Source organism: Anabas testudineus, chromosome 6, assembly GCF_900324465.2.
Source record: "Anabas testudineus chromosome 6, fAnaTes1.2, whole genome shotgun sequence".
Taxonomy (NCBI): Eukaryota; Metazoa; Chordata; class Actinopteri; order Anabantiformes; family Anabantidae; genus Anabas; species Anabas testudineus.
Window position 1 is genome coordinate 256,196 of NC_046615.1, and position 22,445 is coordinate 278,640.

The 22,445-nt window shown below is 37.1% G+C and overlaps 1 protein-coding gene and 1 long non-coding RNA gene across 7 annotated transcripts in view; both read right to left on the bottom strand.

The window, feature by feature from the left end:
• ppp6r3 (protein phosphatase 6, regulatory subunit 3) overlaps window positions 1-22,431 on the bottom strand; it is a 36,256-nt gene extending 13,825 nt beyond the window's left edge. For 4 of the 6 annotated variants that reach the window (XM_026366688.1, XM_026366687.1, XM_026366689.1 and 1 more), the window contains exons 1-13: window positions 22,135-22,337; window positions 19,023-19,164; window positions 18,650-18,883; window positions 16,432-16,618; window positions 16,088-16,225; window positions 13,255-13,320; window positions 8,974-9,086; window positions 8,568-8,681; window positions 5,059-5,185; window positions 3,561-3,713; window positions 2,815-2,964; window positions 1,935-1,999; window positions 1,478-1,593 (exon numbers count right to left, since the gene is read on the bottom strand). In XM_026366688.1, the coding sequence (XP_026222473.1) occupies window positions 1,478-1,593; window positions 1,935-1,999; window positions 2,815-2,964; window positions 3,561-3,713; window positions 5,059-5,185; window positions 8,568-8,681; window positions 8,974-9,086; window positions 13,255-13,320; window positions 16,088-16,225; window positions 16,432-16,618; window positions 18,650-18,876 (1,456 nt within the window). In that variant the 5' untranslated portion in view covers window positions 18,877-18,883; window positions 19,023-19,164; window positions 22,135-22,337. Of the gene's footprint in view, window positions 1-1,477; window positions 1,594-1,934; window positions 2,000-2,814; window positions 2,965-3,560; window positions 3,714-5,058; window positions 5,186-8,567; window positions 8,682-8,973; window positions 9,087-13,254; window positions 13,321-16,087; window positions 16,226-16,431; window positions 16,619-18,649; window positions 18,884-19,022; window positions 19,165-19,465; window positions 19,589-22,134 lie in introns of all 6 variants that reach the window. The other 2 variants (XM_026366685.1, XM_026366684.1) reach the window with 2 other exon arrangements.
• LOC113166505 lies at window positions 10,102-13,248 on the bottom strand. The gene is made up of 2 exons (XR_003299175.1): window positions 12,734-13,248; window positions 10,102-11,347 (listed from the first exon to the last, which is right to left on the bottom strand). It is a non-coding gene; the product is annotated as an uncharacterized LOC113166505 (long non-coding RNA).
• Window positions 22,432-22,445: the final 14 nt, after the last annotated feature.

Genomic DNA, 22,445 nt, shown 5'->3' on the forward strand with positions numbered 1-22,445 from the left:
ATGTCAGATGTGCTGATGTGCTGTACATCAGTGCTGAGCTGTATGTGATGGTTGCAGAGTCTGCTTAATGACCTAAGTCAACACAAACTCTGGGACCAGCTTTTGACTTGGACTCACTCTCCTTTGATGCTTTTCGATAGATACTGACCTGAACTGTATGTTGAAAATGTCAACAGTAGACTCAGTGCTTGTTAGCCTGTTAACAGTTACATATAAGTCACTGTTAACAGTTACTGTTAACAGTGACTTATATGTGCTACTTTCAGCACAACAAACAGACAAGTTGGTATAATACGTGAGTAAGACTTATTGATTTTATAAATGGTTAGCTTTCTGTAGGTGGCAGCATTTCAAAGGGGTGTATATGTGTGTGTGTGTGAGAGTGTATAAAAATATATAAATATATAAATATTTAAACCTGCCTACCTTTAAAACTGCCTTCTTCCACCTGAGGAACACTGCTAAAATTAAAAGCAACTTAAAACCTTAAAACCTCTCGACTGGACTACTGTAATTCATTACTAATAGGATGTCCCAGTAACTCCTTAAAAGGTTTCCAGTTAATCCAAAATCCTGCAGTCAGAATTCTGACTAGAAAGCAAGAGAGATCATATTCTCTTAAATTAGCTTCTCTCCACTGGCTCCCTGGAAACCCAGAATAGAATTTAAAAGTTTCCAAATGTAGAATGGGAGGTAGAGCCTTTAGTTATCAAGCTCCTCTCCGGTGAAACCAGCTCCCAAGGTTCAGGAGGCAGACACCCTCCCTAATTTTAGGACTAGACTTCATTCCTGTTTGATAAAGCTTATAGGTAGAGCTAGCTCATCTCTTAGTTACACTACTATAGACTTAGTGTATAGAGCTCCTCTCCTCTCTCCACTTATGTGCCACCATTGTATGTTGTTAACGTTTTGTTTTTCTCTCCTATGGTTCCTCCTCTCTTTCTCCTTCTCTCTGTATTTTTCTGCAGGTATCCCAGGCCTCAGAGATGTATATTTCCAGTATGCAGTTACTGGACATATGTAACTGCCCAGCTGCTTCTTGTTCTATTCTTTTCTCTACCTCTTTCCACCCAACCCCAACGGGTTAAAACAGATGGCTACCCACCCTAAGCCTGGTTCTGCTAGAGGTTCCTTTTTTTTCTTTTTAGTGCTTGCTCCAGTGGGATTTTTGGATTTTCTATATTCTATATGCAATTTTATTTTGTAATGTCTCAGACTTTACACAGAAAAGTGCCTTGAGATTACTTCTGTTGGGATTTGGTACTATATACTCTAAATAAACTAAAACTGAATTGAAAGCTTCACCACTTTGCCTGCTATCCAGTCTTTGAAGTTCCCATTTCACTGCTCAACCAGCAAGCATGTTTACACAGTCATATAGTGCTTGTTATGCTTATTATAGAGAACTATAAGGCGCAAACACAAAACAATTTAGGATAGAGAGATATCATATGTCCATTTAGAAGTGTGTCTTTACCCGAGATGAGCTGTTGTATCTGTGGTCCATTAGGGCCTTTGTCACAGTTATGAACTATAGAGTTGGCTATTCTGGTCAGATGGCCCATGTAGCCTCGTCGCCGGCCACCTTCAGCCCTTAAGACAAACAAACAAAACAAACAAACAAAAAACACACACACCAAACTATTATAATGACAGGATGTTGTAACATTTGAATATGTGTCCTTAAAGTGCCCATAGTGTCCGTTTTGGGGCCTAAAAAACATTACATTTTAAAATGTAAAAGGACATTCTGCACTGACATATACTCTGTCCGTGTCTACATACAGTCATGTCAATGTGTCAAAATGACCAAAAAGTAGATTTTGCATAATATTGGTACTTTAATGTTTTCATAGTAGGGGAACACAGAAGCCTAGGTAATGACAACACAGTAAAACATTATTATACCTAACCTAACAAAGCAGAATACTTACTGTTCTTTCTCATTGGAGCTCCAGGCATCTATGATTCTCTGTATAAACTGGCACTTTTGAAACAGCTGATGAAGAAAAATACGTGGAAATTAAACACAACCAATTCAGTGTGCCTACAATATATTCCATACTGTTGTGATAGCGATGTAAAATAAATAAAATCTCCTGCCCTGTACTAAAGATAAAACTTCATTAACTGCATATGGCAGTTTCTCAAACAGGAGAACTTGCAAGTGGTACATTAGATATTTTATGTTAATTTAAAAAATATTAGTCATGCATAATGCATGCATAATCTAAGATATTCATATTATAAGATCGATTATACATATGTAAATGTGCATTTGAAATATGTACATGTACATTCGATAAACCACATTTTACTCCTATTTGCAACGCAATTGTTACTGATGTAACCACAAACACAGTCATTACCACATTAGACATTAAATTAATTTTTCATACTGAATGATAGAAGACAATCAAAATGGATTCAAGGGTATAACATAGCAGAAAACCTGGATAAAGAAGAGGAGGATGCAGAAAATTTAGCAAGAGAGATCAAAATTAAATTACAATATATATGTTAGCTATACATAAGCGTATCTACACTGGCTGCTCATAAAATGGAGAATAGACTTTAAAAGGCTTCTCCTAACATACAAAGCATTTAATGCTCAATCGCCATCAAAGAGCTCACATTACCATATTATCGAACACATCACTCCCAAACCGGAGGTCTACTAGTGGTTCCTAGAGTTTCCCTCTCTACTTTTAAGACTAGGTTTAAAACCTACTTTTCTTCAAATACATCAACTGTCATCAAAGACATTAAAAAAGGATATTTGAGAAATTGTATTCTCTAGTATTTTAATCTTACATGCTTAATAAGGATGCTCTCCCTCGCATGCTCCTGTTCAGTATTTGGCTGGAAGTCCGTTGGGGCGCAGGGCATAGCAAGTATCATTGCTGTGCAAATCTCCACCTGAATGTGCAGGAAATTGTTCCAGATGTATTTGAAATACATGTCCTGTGGAATAAATCAAGAAAACTATGAAGACAAAATGTTAAAAATGTTAAAATACTCCAATAAGCATTGTTAATATGGCATAGTTTTTCTGTGGTTTTCCAACAAGTTGAAATAACATGTTTCTCATAAATTTTGTTGCCAACGTTTTCTTTTGGGAATGTCTTTTATTACCACAGACTGCGATCTATAGTCATGTTTTGGGCTACAGAGTTTACAATACTTTTATCTACAATATCACTACCCTGGAGACCCATGATCTACAAGACAGAGTTTTCTAATGCTGAGCAGTATGTTTCACTCTAAAAGTCCTTAACAGCCACACACACACACGTCGCCAATGACGACACAAAGCTCGGAATTGTACTGTATATATTCATTATTACATAATTTTCATTTTAGCTCATTAGTTCAGTATTACTGAACATACAGTATGTAACATAACACAATATTAATCTATTAGAACCTGTTAGCTTGGTTTTATGTTCATGAGTCTCAGTTACTGACCCTTTAAAACAATAGCTAAAGAAAGAAGAAAAAAAAAAAAAAAACTATGAAAGCAACCCAAAACAAGTATTATAAATATGCATAGTACTCACTAGTATGACTCCCATTGTGTTGAGGTTAATGAGCTCTGTGTTGATGTTATGTGTGTTGCTCTGCAACAGACTGGCCACTAGTCTGACTACATTGAGCCTGGTGTTGCCCACAGGTGGGTCCAGCACGCCCCACGTTGTCTTCATCACGTTCTTCTGTTTTAGGAGAACAAACACTGATTAGTGTAAACACAGGAATATATTTGTATATAGCATGGTTTTAAATGGCACCCTATTTCAGGGTACATAGCAATAGAGCCACCATATTGTTTTCATTTACATGACATGAATGAAAACAATACTGTGGCCCTAAGAGCTCAACATGCTGCAACTTAAAACAAAGAACAGACAAAACACAATCACAGCACGCATTCACCATGGCATTGTTTTCATAAGCTTTTGCAATGTCACAACATTTATTCCTGTCCAGAATTGCATTAATTTTTTCGCCTAGATCTTCTATTGATGATGGGAGAGTTGGACTGCTGCACCATGTCTTCTCCAGCACATCCTAAAGATTCTCAATGGGCCTAAGGCCTGGAATCTGTGGTGGTCAACCCATAAATATGATTTAATTTAATTATTTAACTGCAGCAACTTAAAATGATCCTCAGTAGATTCTATAGTCCCCATGTGTCATGCAACCAGTACTGACAGTGACCCTAGCCAAATGCAAAACTAGTAAATACAGTCAGAAAAGATGAGGAAAGAAAAAAATATCAATGGCCACCACCTGTAAAACCACCGACCTTGTTTTGGGGGTCGTCTTTTGTTGCCCCTCTAACACTAAAACAGCTGAAACTGGCTGACTGGCCAGATTAACATTCCAGAAGTTGAGTTGAGTTGATGCTATACTATGATAAAACATTTTCCTTCATTTTTTTAAACAGTGTACTATAGGGACCCTGAAAACTGGTACTCTGCTTAAAATGGCTACAATTCTTGCAAGTGGTGAATTTTTCATTAAAAATAGAGCTGAAAATCACATCTTGATTGTTGTATTTCAAATCCAATGTGGTGGTATATAAAGGCAAGAATTACAAAATCTCAAAGTCCAGATACTTCCAGGACTTACTGTATGTATAAACACTGCTGTAATTTATAAATGGCCACACCAAAATGTATAAAAACTGTATTACGTCCCAAACATTATGAAGTACATACAAATTGTATGTGGTAGAGCAGGGTTTGCCAACCCTGGTTCCTGAGGACCACTGTACTGCTTGTTTTCCCAACCATCCCAGCAATTACAGGTTCTGATTGGCTAAACACATTTGAATCAAGTAATCAGCGCGGGGTAAGACAAGAATTGTTGGGAAACAATCTGGACAATCCCCTACATGAACCAGGATTTGAACCCTGTGACAGAAGAACTGCCACATACAGTTTCTATCTTTAGCCGATTTATTTAAAAAATGTTATTGCTACTAAGATCCTATGATATCATAAAATACTCACTGAAATGGCAGTTTTAACTTAGTTCTGTTACTATGGTCTTTACCTTTGGAGGTTCCAGTATGAGCTGATGAAAGTCTTTAAGCCGGGGTCTCACAGCCTCCAGGATACTGTGGTTGACTGAGAATGAAGAATGGGACATCCCAGGTGGGCATTCCATATGTCCCTCAAACCTATAACCAAAGCATAGTGTAGTGAACTAGGTCTCTAAAAGCAATGTAGGCATGCCAAATATTTTGAAATGTATCACAGACTTGGGAAATAATTACACATTTGGAATCTGATACACTACACTTATTTGTCTTCTAAATCGTCATCAAGATAGTATTGACATTTATGATAATTATAGGGCTAAAGGGGTTGGACATAAAAATCTAAAATGTATTTTAGAAATGTAATTTCAATTACAATTAATAGCATTGCGACACAGAATGTCGCAAGCACTGTGACTTTCTGTGTCACAATACCTGGCAAAATCATTGATGAGATTGGGGAACATGGTAAATTACAGTACCATTAGTGTTAAGTCTTTCTAAACAAATTAGTATCTAAAAGATGACAATTTACAAAAATCCTGTATGTCAAAATGTGTGAATATTTTATTGAATTTTGAAAGGTTTGAGTAAATTATCATTCATATTGTATAATTTATCTGTGATGATGTAATGATGAGATTTCACATCTTTCTAAAAGACACTCCACAAGGAGCCAAAGAAGGTCATCTCTGAAAGGGCGGAGATTTATATTAAAGAAATATTAATGAAAAGTTGATTGGAAGTGAAATGTGTGTAGGAAAGAAATGCAGAAGCAACAGGGATAACTGCATCCTTGAGAAAATTGTTAAGCAAAGTTGATTTAAGGACTTGGGGAGAACTTCACAAGGAGTGGAGTAAAGCAGAGTAAATGCATCAAGACCAACCCCACAAATCTTCAGGAAAGGGACTACACCTGTTGCATTGCTTATCAAGCTGTTCTTGAACCAGAGATAGTGTTCTAACTAGGCTAAGGTGAAAAAGCATAGAACCATAGTTCTTGGTCCTCTTTTCAGATGAAAGTCAATTTTGCATTTAATTTGGAAAATTAAAACCCCACATCCTGTAGAAAGAGCAGTGAGGCACAGAATCCAAGCAGTTTGAATTCTGGGGTGAAGTTTCCACAGTCTGTGATGATTTGGGGCTGTGTGATCTTATCGTTTTATCACTGCTTCATTAAGTCTAAAGTCAATCCAGCAATCTACCAAGGGATTTTAGAGCACTTAATGCTTCTGTGTGCTGACACGGTTTATAGAGATGCTGATTTCCTTTTTCAGCAGGACTTGCATAACCACCATTAACTGGCTCACTATAAAGGCCTGCTTGTCCATTTTCTACTCCTAAATTCAGACAAGACAAAGGTTATTTTGTTTGGTCCTAAAAACCTCAGAGAGATGATGTCTAATCATATTCTTATCCTAGATAACATGACATTGGCCTCCAGTAATACTGTGATGAATCTTGAAGTTATATTTTAATCTCTAGAACTGCCTTCTTCCACCCGAGGAATATTGGTAAAATTAGGAGCATCCTGTCTCAACGTGATGCTGAAAAACTAGTCCTTGCATTTGTTACTTCCAGACTGGACTACTGTAATTCACTATTAATAGAATGTCCCATTGACTCCCTAAAAAGCCTCCAAGTTAAGGAATTTGAGAAAGATGAGTAACATCTGACCCAATAAACAAGACAATCTGATTGCGGCTATGAAAGTAACCAGATTTTCAATAATGCATCAACAGTGCAAAATGGTGATCGCTGCCATGCCACGCAACACTGATGCAGCAATACAAAATGAAGGAGCCTCGACCAAAAGTGCTGAGTGGATAAATGAACAAATATTTCAGAAGTAGGACATTTCTATATTGTAAATAATTTTTTGATCAATCCTATATATTGGACTTTTGATTTGAGGCAGGCCTCGGAGGCCTACAGAAGTAAGGTCTCCTGAGGTGATCGAATCAGTCAATGACCTCATTCAGTCTGACAGAAGGGTGACAGTGGATGATATTGCAAGGACTTTGAAGAGAAAAGTAAGCTTCCCAGTAAATAAGCTTCTACCTGTATTGGAAGTCCTTTTTTGAATTAAACTACAATTAGTTTTCTACTTTTTTACAATATTCTAATTTGTTAAGGTGCACATGTATAGGTTAACACTAATGGTGATAGTATTTCACTTTGTTCCTCAATCTCACCAATAATTTTGTCAAGTAGTTATCAATAGGGATGCAATACAATACCACTTGTGTACAGGCCAAGTACAAGTTAGAGTACTTGCTGGTATAAAGTATGGATACAAATACTTAATTACGCTTTATTACTACCAAAAAAATTCAAACTACCATAACTGTGTAATAACACTGAAGACAGTCATTCTGATTTAAGTTAACTGTGACTAAATTTCAGTCCTCTGTTGCTGCTTCTACTGAAAAAAGACTCAGCTGCACAACTTTTGTCAGTTTCAGCTTTAAAATAGGGATATTAATATAATAATATTATATACACAGCCCCTCAAGGGTTTTTAAGGCTACTTTTGCATTATTATTACCATAATTGTCTAATCCTAAAGTATAGTCTGTGCCCCACTGGCTGTGGCCACAGCGAGTGGGTTCAACCACTGTAACTTAACAAGATGGATACCATTTAGTTAATGGAAGCTATAACCAGCACTGTCGAGGTTTATTGAGACAAAGTATAGCTGGTTATAGCTAGTGCTGGTGATTTTGACTATTCCTATCTGTGCTTTAGTTATTATGATTCAGAATTTTCATATTAGGTCATTATAGTTAAACACTATATGAATCACTCAGTAAAGCTGTGCAGGAAAGCAGTGTTATGTATTGGTTACTGTACATCGATTTTCTGCACAGTTCTACTGAGGGACTCGCTAAAGGAAAGGAATCCGAATCGGCTTCAGTATCCCGGCAACAGACACTCTAAATCGCTGTAGGTGCAGGTGATCTGCCTCTCTGGTCTAATCTTTTAAGTAAGTAAGTGTTCAACCATCATAAATCAGCGTAAATCAGCCTCGGCAGTGCAGGTTATAATCTCCATCAACTATCTGTGTCCACATGGCTACAGTGATATCCAGTCAGCTTACATATAAGTTTATAAGCTGTTATGGTAAAGGTACAGCATGTGTGAGTAAATCGCCATTATTTCCCTACCCACCTTGGACACAGAGCAGAAAAGCAGTGCTTGCAGCTTACTTAATAAAGTTCCCCTCAGGTCCAGTGCAGTTAGGCAAAGGTTTATGTAATTTTGCAGTAAAGTGGTAAAATAGATTTATAGCAGATAACTGACAATTAGGAGTAAAAATTGTAGTAATGGACCCAATACCTGTATCAGCACATCCCTAGTTCATTGACAAAAATGTTCAAAACCTATGTATATTAATATTAATAAACCAAAACTAACTTTAAATAATCTATTTTGTCCACATTTCAAATGCTACAAAATCAACACATATTTTATATTCACTGTCAAAATAAATAACAGGTGTGGCAGAGGCCACGGGACATACGCTGGTCTCCTGGTCTCAAACAAAGTGAGGAGAATTTGAATAACGCTGACAATGGCAGATTCATTCTTCTCATTGTCGAAGATATTGGACAGCAGCTGCTCCACTGTTTCCTGCCTGAGAAGAGCAGACATGAAGATGAAGAGAAAGCAGACAAAGTAGCTTGCCAGAAGTACAGATCGATCAGTACTTTATCTGATCTACATGAATTAAGAAGTGTCTATACTTGAGTGACAATCAAAGGTCAAATCAAAATAAAAACAACACACCTTTAAGATTCAAAGAACTTTACTGATTCCTAAAGGAAACCGCTTTTCCAAAAAATTAAAGTTCCTTGAATCTTAAAATTAGCCGTGTTTTTCTATACAGTACTGCCTCCAAGAGTTCTAGTAGATAAACAAATGCATACTTTTCAAGGGTGGCCAAAAGAGGATCAGGCTCAGAGCAGCCCTGGACCTGGAACATCTGATCTCTGCTTAGTCTGATGATCTCACACAGCGACTGCGAGGCATTGGAGTGTCTCTGTGTCAGCAAAGTTGGAGAAAAACAACAAGACAAAAAATTATAAATCTGTGTTATTCAGTCTGGCTTGCTTGTATAATTTAGAATATTTTGGGATCCAATCAAAGTCTGAATATTGTTGGACTGGTTTAAACAAAAATCTTTCATGCAGAACAAAAATACCTGATGCAATAAAATGGTGTGTGTGCTGTGGTTCTCAAGAAGTCTTTTCTTTAACTTAAGTGAACTGATCTTAATGCTACTTCACCAATTTTTATTTTTGCCCATAGAGGGTATAGACAAACTCAAAACAAACTCTTGCATTATATTCCCTTTTTAACAGTATGTGTAATGACTGATTAGGCTCCCTATATCAATGTCTGCTTTCTAGTTTCACTGTCCCAGATCAGACTGCTGTGGGGCATGTTGGGGAAGAAAGTGTTTCATGCTGACAGAAACGCTGAACAAATGTCAGGGTCAGTGTGGATATAACTGTGCTACTTCAGTAGCGCGTATGCAATGCTCACGTTTCAGTGTGAATTCCCAATTGGTGTAACCAAATATTAAGTTATTAAATTTTAAAATATTTTCCAAAAGTAAATGGTCTGTACTTACATAGCGCTTTTCTGCCTTATTAATAGTCAAAGCACTTTTACACTGCTTCTTATTCATCAATTCGTATACACTCACACAGGGTCACTGTTTTACCCAAGGACACTTGGGCAAGACAGTGAAATATGACAAGAGGGAATTGACCACCCATCCCATGACTAGTTAACAATTGCTCTACCTCCTAAGCTACAGTCACCCACAACCACCGACAAGCAATAATTTTGTTTTCTTAAAGTCTGGGTGATCAAAAGCTGCAATGATATGTTGCTACTATGTAGCTGTAAGCTTAGCTTTATATACATACGCGGGGGTATTTCAAAATTCCAAATTCTCAGTTGATAGAAAACAACGCTTTCAGCTCAACTATGTGTGAGTGATGACAATTAAAAGCATGATCATAAAGAGCCCGAGTCACAGACAAAAGTTAGTAAAGTGACACATTTTATTTAACATAATCCATTAATTAATTATTTAATATCACAATAGATACTCGAATAACATTACCTGTTCATAGTCATAAAGTAATCTTAAAAGTTACTAATGCACAACGTTATTCTGTACATTGCTCATCTTTGAATATAAGTCAGACTTGGATAAATTTGCTGGTCCCTTTTCGTGAAAACAGAGGAAACCACAAGTAGCTTGTAAAATAACTAAACTCACAAAGTGAAGAAAAATGTAGGCAATAAAATACATTTTTTAAAAATTGCTTTCAAGTTTTTTTAATTATTATTATTATTTTTATTTGTAATTCAAGAGAACAACAAATACAAATTGTCTAGACAAAAACGATGGTACTATATTACTGGCATTTTAATTTCTTGGGTTATAGTGATTAGCATCACATCTGTAAGCTTTTAATTATAGTCGTTCAGCCTATTTAAATGGAAACACAAGTGGACCGTAAAAAGCAAAGAAGACTTTTGAGGAGATCTGAAAGAACATCATAGACAAACAAAATGTTAAAGGTAAAGGATCTAAGGCCAGCTGCAAGCAAGATGTGACTGCAGGGGGCAAATAAACCCCAGACTGAATAGAAGAAGAGTAGCAAGCACTATACAAGTAGTAGAAAAGAGCAAATCAGCACTTTCAGAGAGTTACAAAGCAGAAGTCCAAGTTCAACCTACATCAGTGCCTGACTGCAGAGTCACTTTTTGAGTAACAGGGGGATCAGTGGAAAACTCCACTGTCCCCAATGTCTCTGAGAGAATGCCTAAAACTAGACCATTTTGGCAAGGGAACTATAATATTTGTCCAGACCATTTTGATTTGTTGTAATATTAAGAAATATTCTGTTGATTCACAAAGCAAATGTCACGTCAGACTTGCATGTTATTTTTTCAATCTACCATTTTAGTTAGTTTGAAGAAGTTTCAAAGAAAATGGTGGTTTCTTCTGTTTTCATGCAAGGGTACCAACAAATTTGTAAACATTTTGATATTTATAGAACAGCATTGTTTTTACAAACATCTGAAAAAACTGTCCAGAAAACAATGCAATCTGGTGACTGTTGAAAAAGAATTAAGCAGATAAAAAAATTACAAATTACAATTAAACAAAAAACATGTACTGTACTTCACAGTTCTACACATCTTCCATAGCCATGGTCGAAGAAAAGAATCTGGCAGAAGCATTACCGCCATCTATTCATCACTGGGTGTGACCAGCATCTGGGGGAAAAAAAAAAAGAATTTTTATTTTGCATTTTATGACAAGTGTTACTGGCAGAGTGAGAGTAAATCACGAGTCACAAGTCTCAATAAATGCAAAAGTCACTATGTTAAGAATTAAGCAAGTCAAAAAAGTAATATGAAAAGCTAAGTTAAAAACAGTGATTAATTTTAAAAATCACTGTTGTAGTCTGTTTTAACCTTATGGATCCTACTGATACTTGATACTGCTTGGACTCATCTGTAGACAACACCTTCTTTCAGTGTCCAATGTATGTGCTCTTTTGTCCATCTTAGTCTTTTGTTTATATTAGCTAGTCTGAGATACAGACTGCCAAGTCCAGCATCCTAGAGTCTATTCACTGTTGATGCCGCTACTGGTGTGTGGATGGGTGTGTGACATGTACAATTTAATGTAGCTGCCAGTTGAGGCGTCTTTGTCTCACTCTCAAATATTTGTTTTCTTGCAGAGTTGTGCTTTGGGGCTTCCCACTCCTTTTTCTGTCTAGAACCAGTTTGTGCTGCTCTAAGTTGTTAACAGCATAATAAGAAAGCTTTAAGTTTTCTCGCAATTTCTAGCACTGAGGGGTTTTCTCAATCAATTAGCCTTTGGCAAGTTTCTATGCAAACCATTTGAAATTAATCTGATTAATTTTAATTGTTAGTGAAATGGATAAAGTTTGTTGTGAATTACATGAAAATGTGTTTTTCTTTGAAAAACAAAGAAATTGCAAGTAATTGCAAGTAACCCCAAACTACATACACACACACACACACACACACGTATGTGCATACTTATAGCATCATTTGCTTGGCTGAATCACATACGAGTTACATAATACTTCAAGTGTTAAGTGTTAGTCAAGCAAGTGTCAAGTGTTAAAATTGCGACTTGAGTCAAATCTTGGAACTGTTCTGTTACTAATACACGTTGTATTCCAACCAGATAAAATGGTTATACATTTATTTTTACTTATAATAACATATCTCAGGTGATTCAACTACATAATAGTATGTTATGACATACTCTCAACTTAGATATTTCTACCATCGTGTGTCAATGTGAATTAGGACTGTTGATACAGTGTGTTTACACAGCAATGACAGTGTGCAAAAGATACAAATTCAAAATTTTGAAATTACTTCTTAGGTTGATAATGAGGAAGTGATGTGTAGACTGAATTATATGATGTATATTATTATGCCATAATAAACTGAACTATATTGCTCATACTGTGTATGTGGCACAAAACATGCACATTACACAAAGTCTGAACTACTAAAATAAAAAGTCTATCAATTCAATATAATGACAAAAATCATCACAAAATGTCTGATCACTAATGTTACTGATATAACAAAACCATGTTAGCTTTAGATACTTACAAAGGAGGCCACATCTGAATCCAATTTGAGTCCAATAGCCGCCCGCTTCTGACATCTCCATCTTGAAAAATCCAAACTGATTTATCCTGGTTTCTGTCATTATCCCATTGTCTCTTTCCAAAGCAACACTGCTTCATCAGTCTGTATGGCCGGCCTTTCACTCCTCTCACCGGGTTAGCTGGAGTTATGCAGATTGGCCTCATGCTCCTTTATAATTTTTGCTAGGGGCGGGCAAGTTTACCTCACAGACTGTAGTACAACAACTCAAGCCAAAAAGGCTGAAATAAGAACAAAGGAGCTGCAAGGTGCAAAATGTGATGCAGCAATAGCTCAGAGACACCTCATCCTGTCCTTTGTTAATGCAGCTTAAAGGAAAAGTGGTCACACGCAAACCCCTCAACCTGTACTGTATTTATAATTAATGTTTTCAATGTTTAAGTAAAACAAACGTAATATTCCAAGGTTCTTAAGAGTCAGGGACAAGAGGAGTAAAACCCTCACAGTCAACAGAATAAACTCACATCTTCATCTTGAGATGGCTGTACCATGTCCACCAGTCTCTGAATCACCTTTTCTTCATTCAGCCACTGAAATGAAAAGAGATGGTCAGAACAACATGTTAGGAGGAACACCAACAGACAAAGACTTTCAGTTCAAAGTGAAAGATGTTTCTGACAAATTGTAGCAAGGGGGACAAAAAAAACAAAAAAAGGTTTACATTACACAAAATACAAATAAACAATGCAAAGGCAGCTAAAAGATTTTAGATAAGATTAACTACTGAGACTTCACCAAACAAACCATAAGTTAGTTATGTTATACACCAACATATCTGATTTAGTAAGATCAGATAAGAGCAGTGGGCGTTTTACAAGTGACCTCACAAAAATTGTGTGATGAACAACAGATGGAAACATGGTGGAGGCAGACATATTTACAGTCCATCCAAGTGTATTTGCTTAACTTCTTCTACATTTTGTTATGTTACAGCATTATTCCAAAATAGATTAAATTCCATTACTTTCACATGTACATGAGTAGCCTTTGCTCAAAACTTGTAATTGGTACTAAAGGTGCTTCAAGTCTTTTTAGGTATGATGCTACAACCTTGGCACATCTCTTTTTGGGCAGTTTCAACTTTCTTTGCAGTAAATCTCAAGCTCCATCTGGGCCACTCCAGGACTTTCCCAGAGTTGCCCCTTGCCACTCCTTTCTTATCTTGGCTGTGTGTTGTCACCCTAGTCTGAGGTCCAGACTGCTCTGGAACAAGTTTTTCTTTAAGGATGATTCTGTACATTGCTGCATTCATCTTTCCCTCGATCCTAACTAGTCTCCCATTTCGTGTCACTGACAAATATCCCCACAGCATGATGCTGCCACCAAGATTGCTTCACTGTAGGTATTGGCCAGGTGATGAGTGGTGAATGGTTTGCTCCAGACAACACTTGGCATTTAAGCCCAATAGTTTCATCTTTGTTTCATCAGCAGAGAATTTTGTTGAGTAAGAGTTAAGTTGAGTTTGTTGTTTGAGACCTTTAGGTTCCTTTTGGCAAACTCCTGGCAAGTTGTCATCACTCAGTTGCCTTTTACTGAGGAGTGGTTTCCATCTGGTCACTCTACCAAACAGGCCTGATTGGTGGAGGGCTCCAGTGATAGTTGTCCTTCTGGAACGTTCTCCTCTCTCCACAGAGAAACACTTAAAAATTCAGAGTGATCTCCCTCAATCACTCAGTTTGGCCGGGCAGCCCGCTCCAGGAAGACTCTAAGATAAGTGAGGTCTACAGACAATTCCTTGGATATCATCCCTTTGTTTGTGCTTTTACATGAAGTTAACTGTACGATCTTATATAGACAGGTGAACGCCTTTCCAAATCATGGCCCATCGACTGAATTTCCTACAGGAGCACTACAATTAAGTTGTAGAAACTTCTCAAGGATGATCAGTGGAAAACTGATGCACCAGAGCTCAATTTTGAGTGTCAATGTGGCAATGCTGAATACTTGCAGTATCTACATGTGATTTTTCATTTTAAATAAATTTGCAAAGATTTCAAACAAACGTCTCTCAGGTTGTGGGGCATTGATTCAATAATTTTGAGTAAAATAATGAATGTGGATACTTTCTGGAGGAACTGTAGGTACCCACCTTCATACCCCTTTAACAAAAAAGTGAACTGTATAAGGAGTACCCCTGCTCTGACAATATATGTACTTTACTGATGTCATTAACTTGAACTAAAAGTTGGTGTGACACTATTGGTGCATCCCAGGATATCTACACAGGAGTTCCCTCCAGCTGGACTAACAGCAGCTACAGTGAATAAGACAGACTTAATTTTCCATCATGGACATATGGTACAATGTAGGCATAGGCAAGTTTCTAGATGCAATGTATAGTGAGGTTTAAAAAACCTAGGGTTTCAAAAGCATAAAAATTTAACATCATACCGTTTTATAAGGCTCATCTAAGACAGAAAGTGCTGTCTCAGCTGTGTGTAACAGCCAATGAGGGTGAAACCCCAAACCTTCACCCCCGCATTAAAATAGGAAAATTCAGCTGTATTACACAGAGCCTGGGGTTTTCATGTTTGATTTTGTGAATGTTTTGTACTGCCTTACATTAAAACATCACAGTTAGTCTGATCTAAAGTTTGATCCCCAGAAACGTTGTGTAGCATTGCTGGTTGTGTATAATAGTTTTATCTGGGCAGTTATTAAATCGTGGCAAATTAAAGGTAACCTCAAAAATTTTAACTCTGTCTTGTTAAGCAACTTTGTGTTTACTTGTTCCATAAAATTATTACAATGAACATAAGTAACATCACTGGTTAAATGCGATGAATGAATTAAAGTTATAGGAAATTTTTAATTATCATTATATACTTATTATTTTTATGGATTAAGTCACATGATTACAGGCAGAAATCATTAGGGTTTATATGTGCACCTGTTCATCTGCAATTTGTCAGGTAGGAGAGAGGGTGAGTGGGTTCCCTGTGTTGTTGCCTGCTTTCATTAGTTTATTCCGTATCTTGCCATTTTTTGTCTTCATCTTTATTTTTGTATCCTTATCAAGTGCCTCTTTTGATTTCTTATTAAAAGTCATAAACGATCTTTGGATTTCAGCGTTTTTTGTGCATCTGACAAACAAGGCCCTACCCTAAGCCTCGGAGCAACCATTTCATTTGTTTCTTGAAATTGCTGCACTGTATTTCATAAATTGTTAATATTTAACCAGTTATTAAATATTTATGTTGCTGGCTACTGAAACTGGTTAAAATTGGTATCCCCAGCTATGATGAGCCGATTTAACCTAAAGGAAATGGATGGGAATCGTAATTTATTATTATTCACCTTGAGAACATCCTGTCGCAGCTGTTGTGGTTCAATGCAGGTGAGCATTCGAAGCAGCAGATCCATGATGGCTGATGTCCCAATGTGTTTGATCATTAGGTCTACAAAGTCCTCCTGCTTTCGCAGAAAATCCACTATCTGTAAGCACAGATGATAAAAAGAAAAAAGATCTTTAAACAAGATAGACAGTTGCGCTTCCTACAATATTAATAATATACAATATTCACTGATGTTAAAAAACTAAAGTGATCAGAGCATGTGATACGATCTCTAAAGGAATTATCATATCAGACGACAACTTGTACGCTACTCTAAAACAAAACCGCCTCTTCTCACCAACTCACCTGTTCAGGCTTGCGTCCTATAAGAATAGACAGGACCTTGGAAAAGAAGCTAGCCAACAGTGGGTTGAGAGGCGGCTCATTCTGGAGGAAGCCATACAATTTCATCAACAATTTTTCATCTTCTCCCAATCTGTCATTGATCTGGCTCACATCTGATGTAAGCAGCTCACATGATATGTTGGGATACCTGAAAGAAACCATAATCTAATTATTATATTTATGAAAAGCAATAGTTACAACTGTGTTAGATGATATTTACGTGGGACAAATTACCATTCAGTAAATACTTCTACAGGCAAGAGATTTACTACTACTACTGTGGCTAGAAATGTCAGTTTTTTAATGTAACATATATACACGCAAAGAGCCCCATTATCTACAACAGAGTAATAACAGTATGATGGCCACACTGCTAACTGAAAATACCACATTTTCAGAATATTACAGTATTATCATTAGACACAATAACTTTTAAATGTACCAGTAGCACCAGTGAAGGAATTATTCACCACCTTTACTAAAAGTTCTAACAAGTACCTTCACCTGCACTACTTTTAAATTTTTCTTTAGGTATTTATTTACTGCGATTGTTGTTTACACCATTCATATCACTAACTTATTTTACCACTGTGTGCCTTATTTTACTGCTGTTTAGGACATTCATATTTTTAAATGTTATCTTTTTTTTAATATGTTTTCCGGCTGTATGCTGTTTGTTTTTATTTTCTTTTTTTGGGTTGTTTTTATTTTGTTATACCAGAGACCTGCTAAATGGCATGTCATTGTTTTTACTGAACAATAACAAACGTATATGCTATTATCACAAATATACACTTAAAAGAATTCAAAGAAAGTTTGTTTTTTTAAAATTCTGAAAATACTGAGAAATGCTATTCCAGATGCTCTACACCAGGGGCCACTAACAAGGCGGACCGCGGTCCGGATCTGGACCCAGAAGCTGTCCCATACATACCCGGAGCTACAGACCAAACTGAACGTTTTGATTCCAAATCTAGCGGGGAACCTTAATTTTAACCGGCGCAGCTATTGTGATCTATACCGTAGTCATTTAGTGGATGCGAGAACGCATTGGCCAATTGAATGCGAGTTAAGCAATACCACGTGACTTCACTTAGCCAATCGAGTCTGTGGATCACAGGCGGTAAAATTTGCCACTCAACAGTAGATGAGAGAAAGTTTGAGGTTGGAAAGAAATTATTAAACAAAGAAAGTGATAACAGAGAGGAGAGAAGGAGAGATTCAGACAGAGAGGAGAGAGGGAGAGATACAGACAACAGAGAGGGAGAGATACAGACAACAGAGAGGGAGAGATACAGACGACAGAGAGGGAGAGATACAGACGACAGAGAGGGAGAGATACAGACGAAAGAGACGAGAGGAGAGATACAGACAAAAGAGACGAGAGGAGAGATACAGACGAAAGAGACGAGAGGAGAGATACAGACGAAAGAGACGAGAGGAGAGATACAGACGACAAGACTTTGTTCTGTACATTTCATTTCTTTTTTGGGGGAGACAAAGACAGATGATATATATATTACTTTATTCTGCTGCAACACATGGATGTGAAGATTCTGATTATTTAGCAACTTACAACGATAGGCAGGGTAAGCGTAAGGAGGTCTTGCCTAAGAACCCCTAATGGTGGTAGGCCGTAGCTGTGATTTGAACCCCAGTCTCCCACGTGGAATGCGGTGATCTTTCTTAATTTCCTCCTCATTACATATGAACAGAGTCTAATTTTGTGAGACCAACATGCAACTTTTCTTGTTTCCTTGTGCATTAAAATTATATCAGTGCCTTGAATGAAATTTGGTTTGAGATATTTTATGCTTTTACCAACATAAATGTGATATACAGTGTTTTATTTCAGATATGGTGTAAACAAACAGTATTGTGCAAAAGGGGATTTTAGGATTTTTCCTGGAGTTATTTGACAGCAGAGGTTTAGATGAGACTAAGATGGCTACCATATCTAATAAATCTTACTGGAATTCCATAAATTAAATATTTTACGTAAGATACACTGTGCTTCAACCACAATTTTGTTTTGTTCTATGAGCATCCCAAGTTTTAACAACAAATGTAACCATAATTTATAGTCGCAATACAGCACAGCACAGCACAGCACATCTGTCTTTAACAAAAACAAACCAAGACCCTCATTTTGTTCTCCCGACACAGCATTTTCTCTTACTTGTATTTAATCTTCTCCTCAACATCACTACTGGGTTCCTGTGTAATGAAGGTGACCAGGTCCTCCATGCACTGTGGCCTCAGCAAGAACTCAACCAGTTTATGGTTCTGGGCCTTACACTCCTGAAGGACATCATCCTCATCCATCACCTCTCTCAATGTCACATCTTCCTTCTCAAGTAGAGTGTCAATGTGGGATGTGGTATGGAGGTCAAATTTCCAAAACATGTTTGCTCTATAAGAGTGACAAAACCAATAATGATTATAATAAAGTTTATACATATTTTTCATGCATCAGTGTGTAACATTTTTTGCTAATTTTAGCACAATATTGAGAACATTTAGAAAACTTAACAGCTCTTTCTCCAGCTTACCTGTGAGTATACTGGAGTCCAGGTTGCAGAGCTCAAGTTAAAAAGAGTTGTGTTGCAGTCTATGAGAGATGAGGCCCATTCCAGGCTAGCTGGACAAACAGACAGGCAGGTAGTACTGGAGAAACTAAAAAATAGTTCCCACCTGTGACACAGAAACAAATGAAGATATGTTAAAACACTTTTACACAGTTTATCCATAGTTTATCATAGAGCAAGTTTTTTACTTAAAATAAAATAAATAGAGTACTTCTGATAAACACAGACTTTAAGGCGGTCACTTATAGCCAGAGAGCAGTCCCAAGGCTCTATTCTGCTTGAACCCAGAGCCGGAACGTACATATAATTGAGTTTTTAAATTCTAATTTGGTTGATATTACACTTCAACCGTCAACTCTTCTCTGACATTTCTTCTACACCACTACTCAGCAACAAAAACATCCTACCTGTCTCTGATTGGTCAATACTCATTGCCATTGGTTTAGGCATGAGGACAGAATGGTCAAGGTAAGAATGTCAGTCAAATACAGGCAGAGTAGGGTGAGCCTTCACTGAATAGAGCTTGCATTCTGAGTGAAAACAGTGGCAGTGATAGGGAGAGAAAAGTGTAAACATAATTTATAAAAGACAAGATAAAGAAAAGTGGTGAAATTGCAAATAAGTGTGCCATGGCTTGTGCTAAACAGTAGAAGGTAGACACTGAAATTTTAATCCAGAATGGACTGATTTTTTCCCCAGGAGGTGTACACGTGCCCGTTGGAAGCTCGAAACTGCTGCGTCACATCTGCTCTGAGACGGTGTCAGTGGTTAAAAGTGGCAATATGAAACACCACTATGAAACAAAGAACAGAATTACATGAATTACAATCGAAAATTTTGTTCACCTTTACTTTTATTTTTTAAAGTGTATAGCCCTGCAGAGTTTGGAGTTTCAAAGAAAATAAATATCTAAATGGCACTGAAATTGTTTTGTTTAATTTAAGTCGTTGACTTCACACAGTGCAGATGTTGATACAATGATTATATATAAATTGTAATGTATAATGTAATTAAATTATGATGCAACTTAAATACATTTTTCTCTATCCATACCTCCACCAAAATTGAGTATAACAATACTGCTGACTTTTTTTGTATCTTTTGTATCTTCAGATTTCTGATAAAGATCTGATCCAATTGTTGGATCGGGTGGGTGGGGGGTGGCAGTCACTGTTTAGAGCATTCAGGAGGAACAAAAAGTACAGCAATTGTGGTTTGTTTACAAGTCACATGATTAGAAACACGCTTTGATTTCCTGAAGGAAAAAATGTGATCCAATGACAGAAAGCAGTTTTTTCACTCCTATATTTTCTGTCTGGTGTTGTGCTGAGCTGTCGTGCTGAAAGAGAACACCCGCTCACTCGCTGTAAATACTCCAGCCTCTTAACTGCTGTGTTCACACATGAACTTACTCAAACATTATGTGGACTTTGTATCTGGGGCTTGCAGGATATAGTTTAGCCCCATGCAATGCCTGATCTATATCGAATATCAGGGCCGATATCTGATCATAATATCCCATCTAAACAACACTTGTAATAATGATGATAATAACAACAACAATAATAATTACAACTCAAATAACAAATACAAAACATGAAAGAAACTTTTATATTTCCTGAGTCCCTCATTCTCAACAGTTTTAAGTGCCATCATGTGCCAGTCTTTCACCAGGATTGTTCTGTTTGTAAGATCATGTGATATGCTTACATTATCGCACACATGCAAACAAGTCATCACATACCTGTTGTTAATATTACAATATGGATCATTCTCATCATGGCAAGAAATGACCACGATATATGACACAAACCATACGTTATGGCACAGCCCTACACACACACACAAACACATTTAAGGTTGTGTATAATCTTTTCCTACTTTCTTTTTTTTTCACATTTTCAACACGTCAGTTTTAACATAGGAATTCAAGGATGAGCAGAGGTAAATCTGTTTAAAATGTTGCACCACTTTAATACTAACCACGTTATTACAATATGTATTCCTATTATGACAATTGCTTGTTTTCTTTTGTATATGTAGCCCTTTGTTGTGGACCAAATATGCATGCACAATGGGTAAAGTGTGCATATAGTCCTACTCACACAAAATAATAGGTGATTCAACAGAATCAGCAACTGCCTTTAACCACAAATAGAAGTATTGCGAAAAGACAATAATTCTATAATCATGTAAAGTCACCAGACTCTAAATCAAGAGAGATAATGTATCTTGTATTACGTTGACACTGTCGTTAGCATTCAAAACAATAATAACAAAATAACAGACAAATAATTTAGGGAAAACGACCCAAATAGAATCGATCAAGACAGCTACTACGGCCAGTTTTAGAAAACTTGTGCTCCCATACCACGTAGTGTGTGCATGCTCAGAAGACAAAACAACAGCGTTTAAATAAAAACAACAAAGCTGCCGTAAGCTATACACCATATATAGAGTTACTAAAAAAACATTTAGATACCAGTTTTGATTCAAAATGCAGTAACAACTGCAAAGTAACTACAAAACTTTCTTCGTTTGATTTCGACTAACGTAAATGAGAAAAAACGCAACATAGGTTAGTTTAACATTATTTCTCTTTTGCTGCCGAAATCTACGTTTGCAGTAACTTTAGTCCACTTAGACTTAGGTCACAGTTTCCAAAAGAAACTAACGTTAGCGTTGACCGCTCAGTCGGTTCTGTCAAAATTACTAGCATAATTAGCTAGCTGTCGTTAGCTATTGTTAGCTAACCAGCCAACCTAAAATAGGAATAAAACTAACAGAGTAGAGACTATACTAAGATAATCGGTGTCAGTGAACTATGTACCTTAATTGACTGACATGGACACCAATTAAATAATGCTATGGCTCCACGGTACGCGGTAAATTGATATGCAGTGTCGGTGCTCACTATAATAAATCAAGTGTTACACCAAGAGTGTCCGACAGTAAAGTGCTAAGATGGCCAGGTATGCTTCTTGCTAGCTAGCTAACATTAGCCGGCTTTCTGAGGACTGCTAGCTAATCGTCTGTTCAGCACCAGCCGACTGCATGGGCTGCCAGGTGTACCTACCGATATATAGCGGCAAAAGACGAGTCTCCAGCATCTAGATTATCTTGCCATTATCCCTGGGCCTTAACAGAGCGAACACAAACATAAGACAACCATTAGTTAAAGAATAGAAAGCATTTAAAACGGATTCTATCGGGCGCCAAAACGTAGATCACCGGAGAGCACTTTCCAAGATGGCGGTTCCCTCAACTTCAGCGACCCCTTCCCCCACTACAACTGCAGCATTTGTCACTGGAAACTGTCACAGCACAACTATTGGTTGGAATCCGAGCTCAAACTGTGCCTGTGGAGTGTTATTGGCCACACAGCAC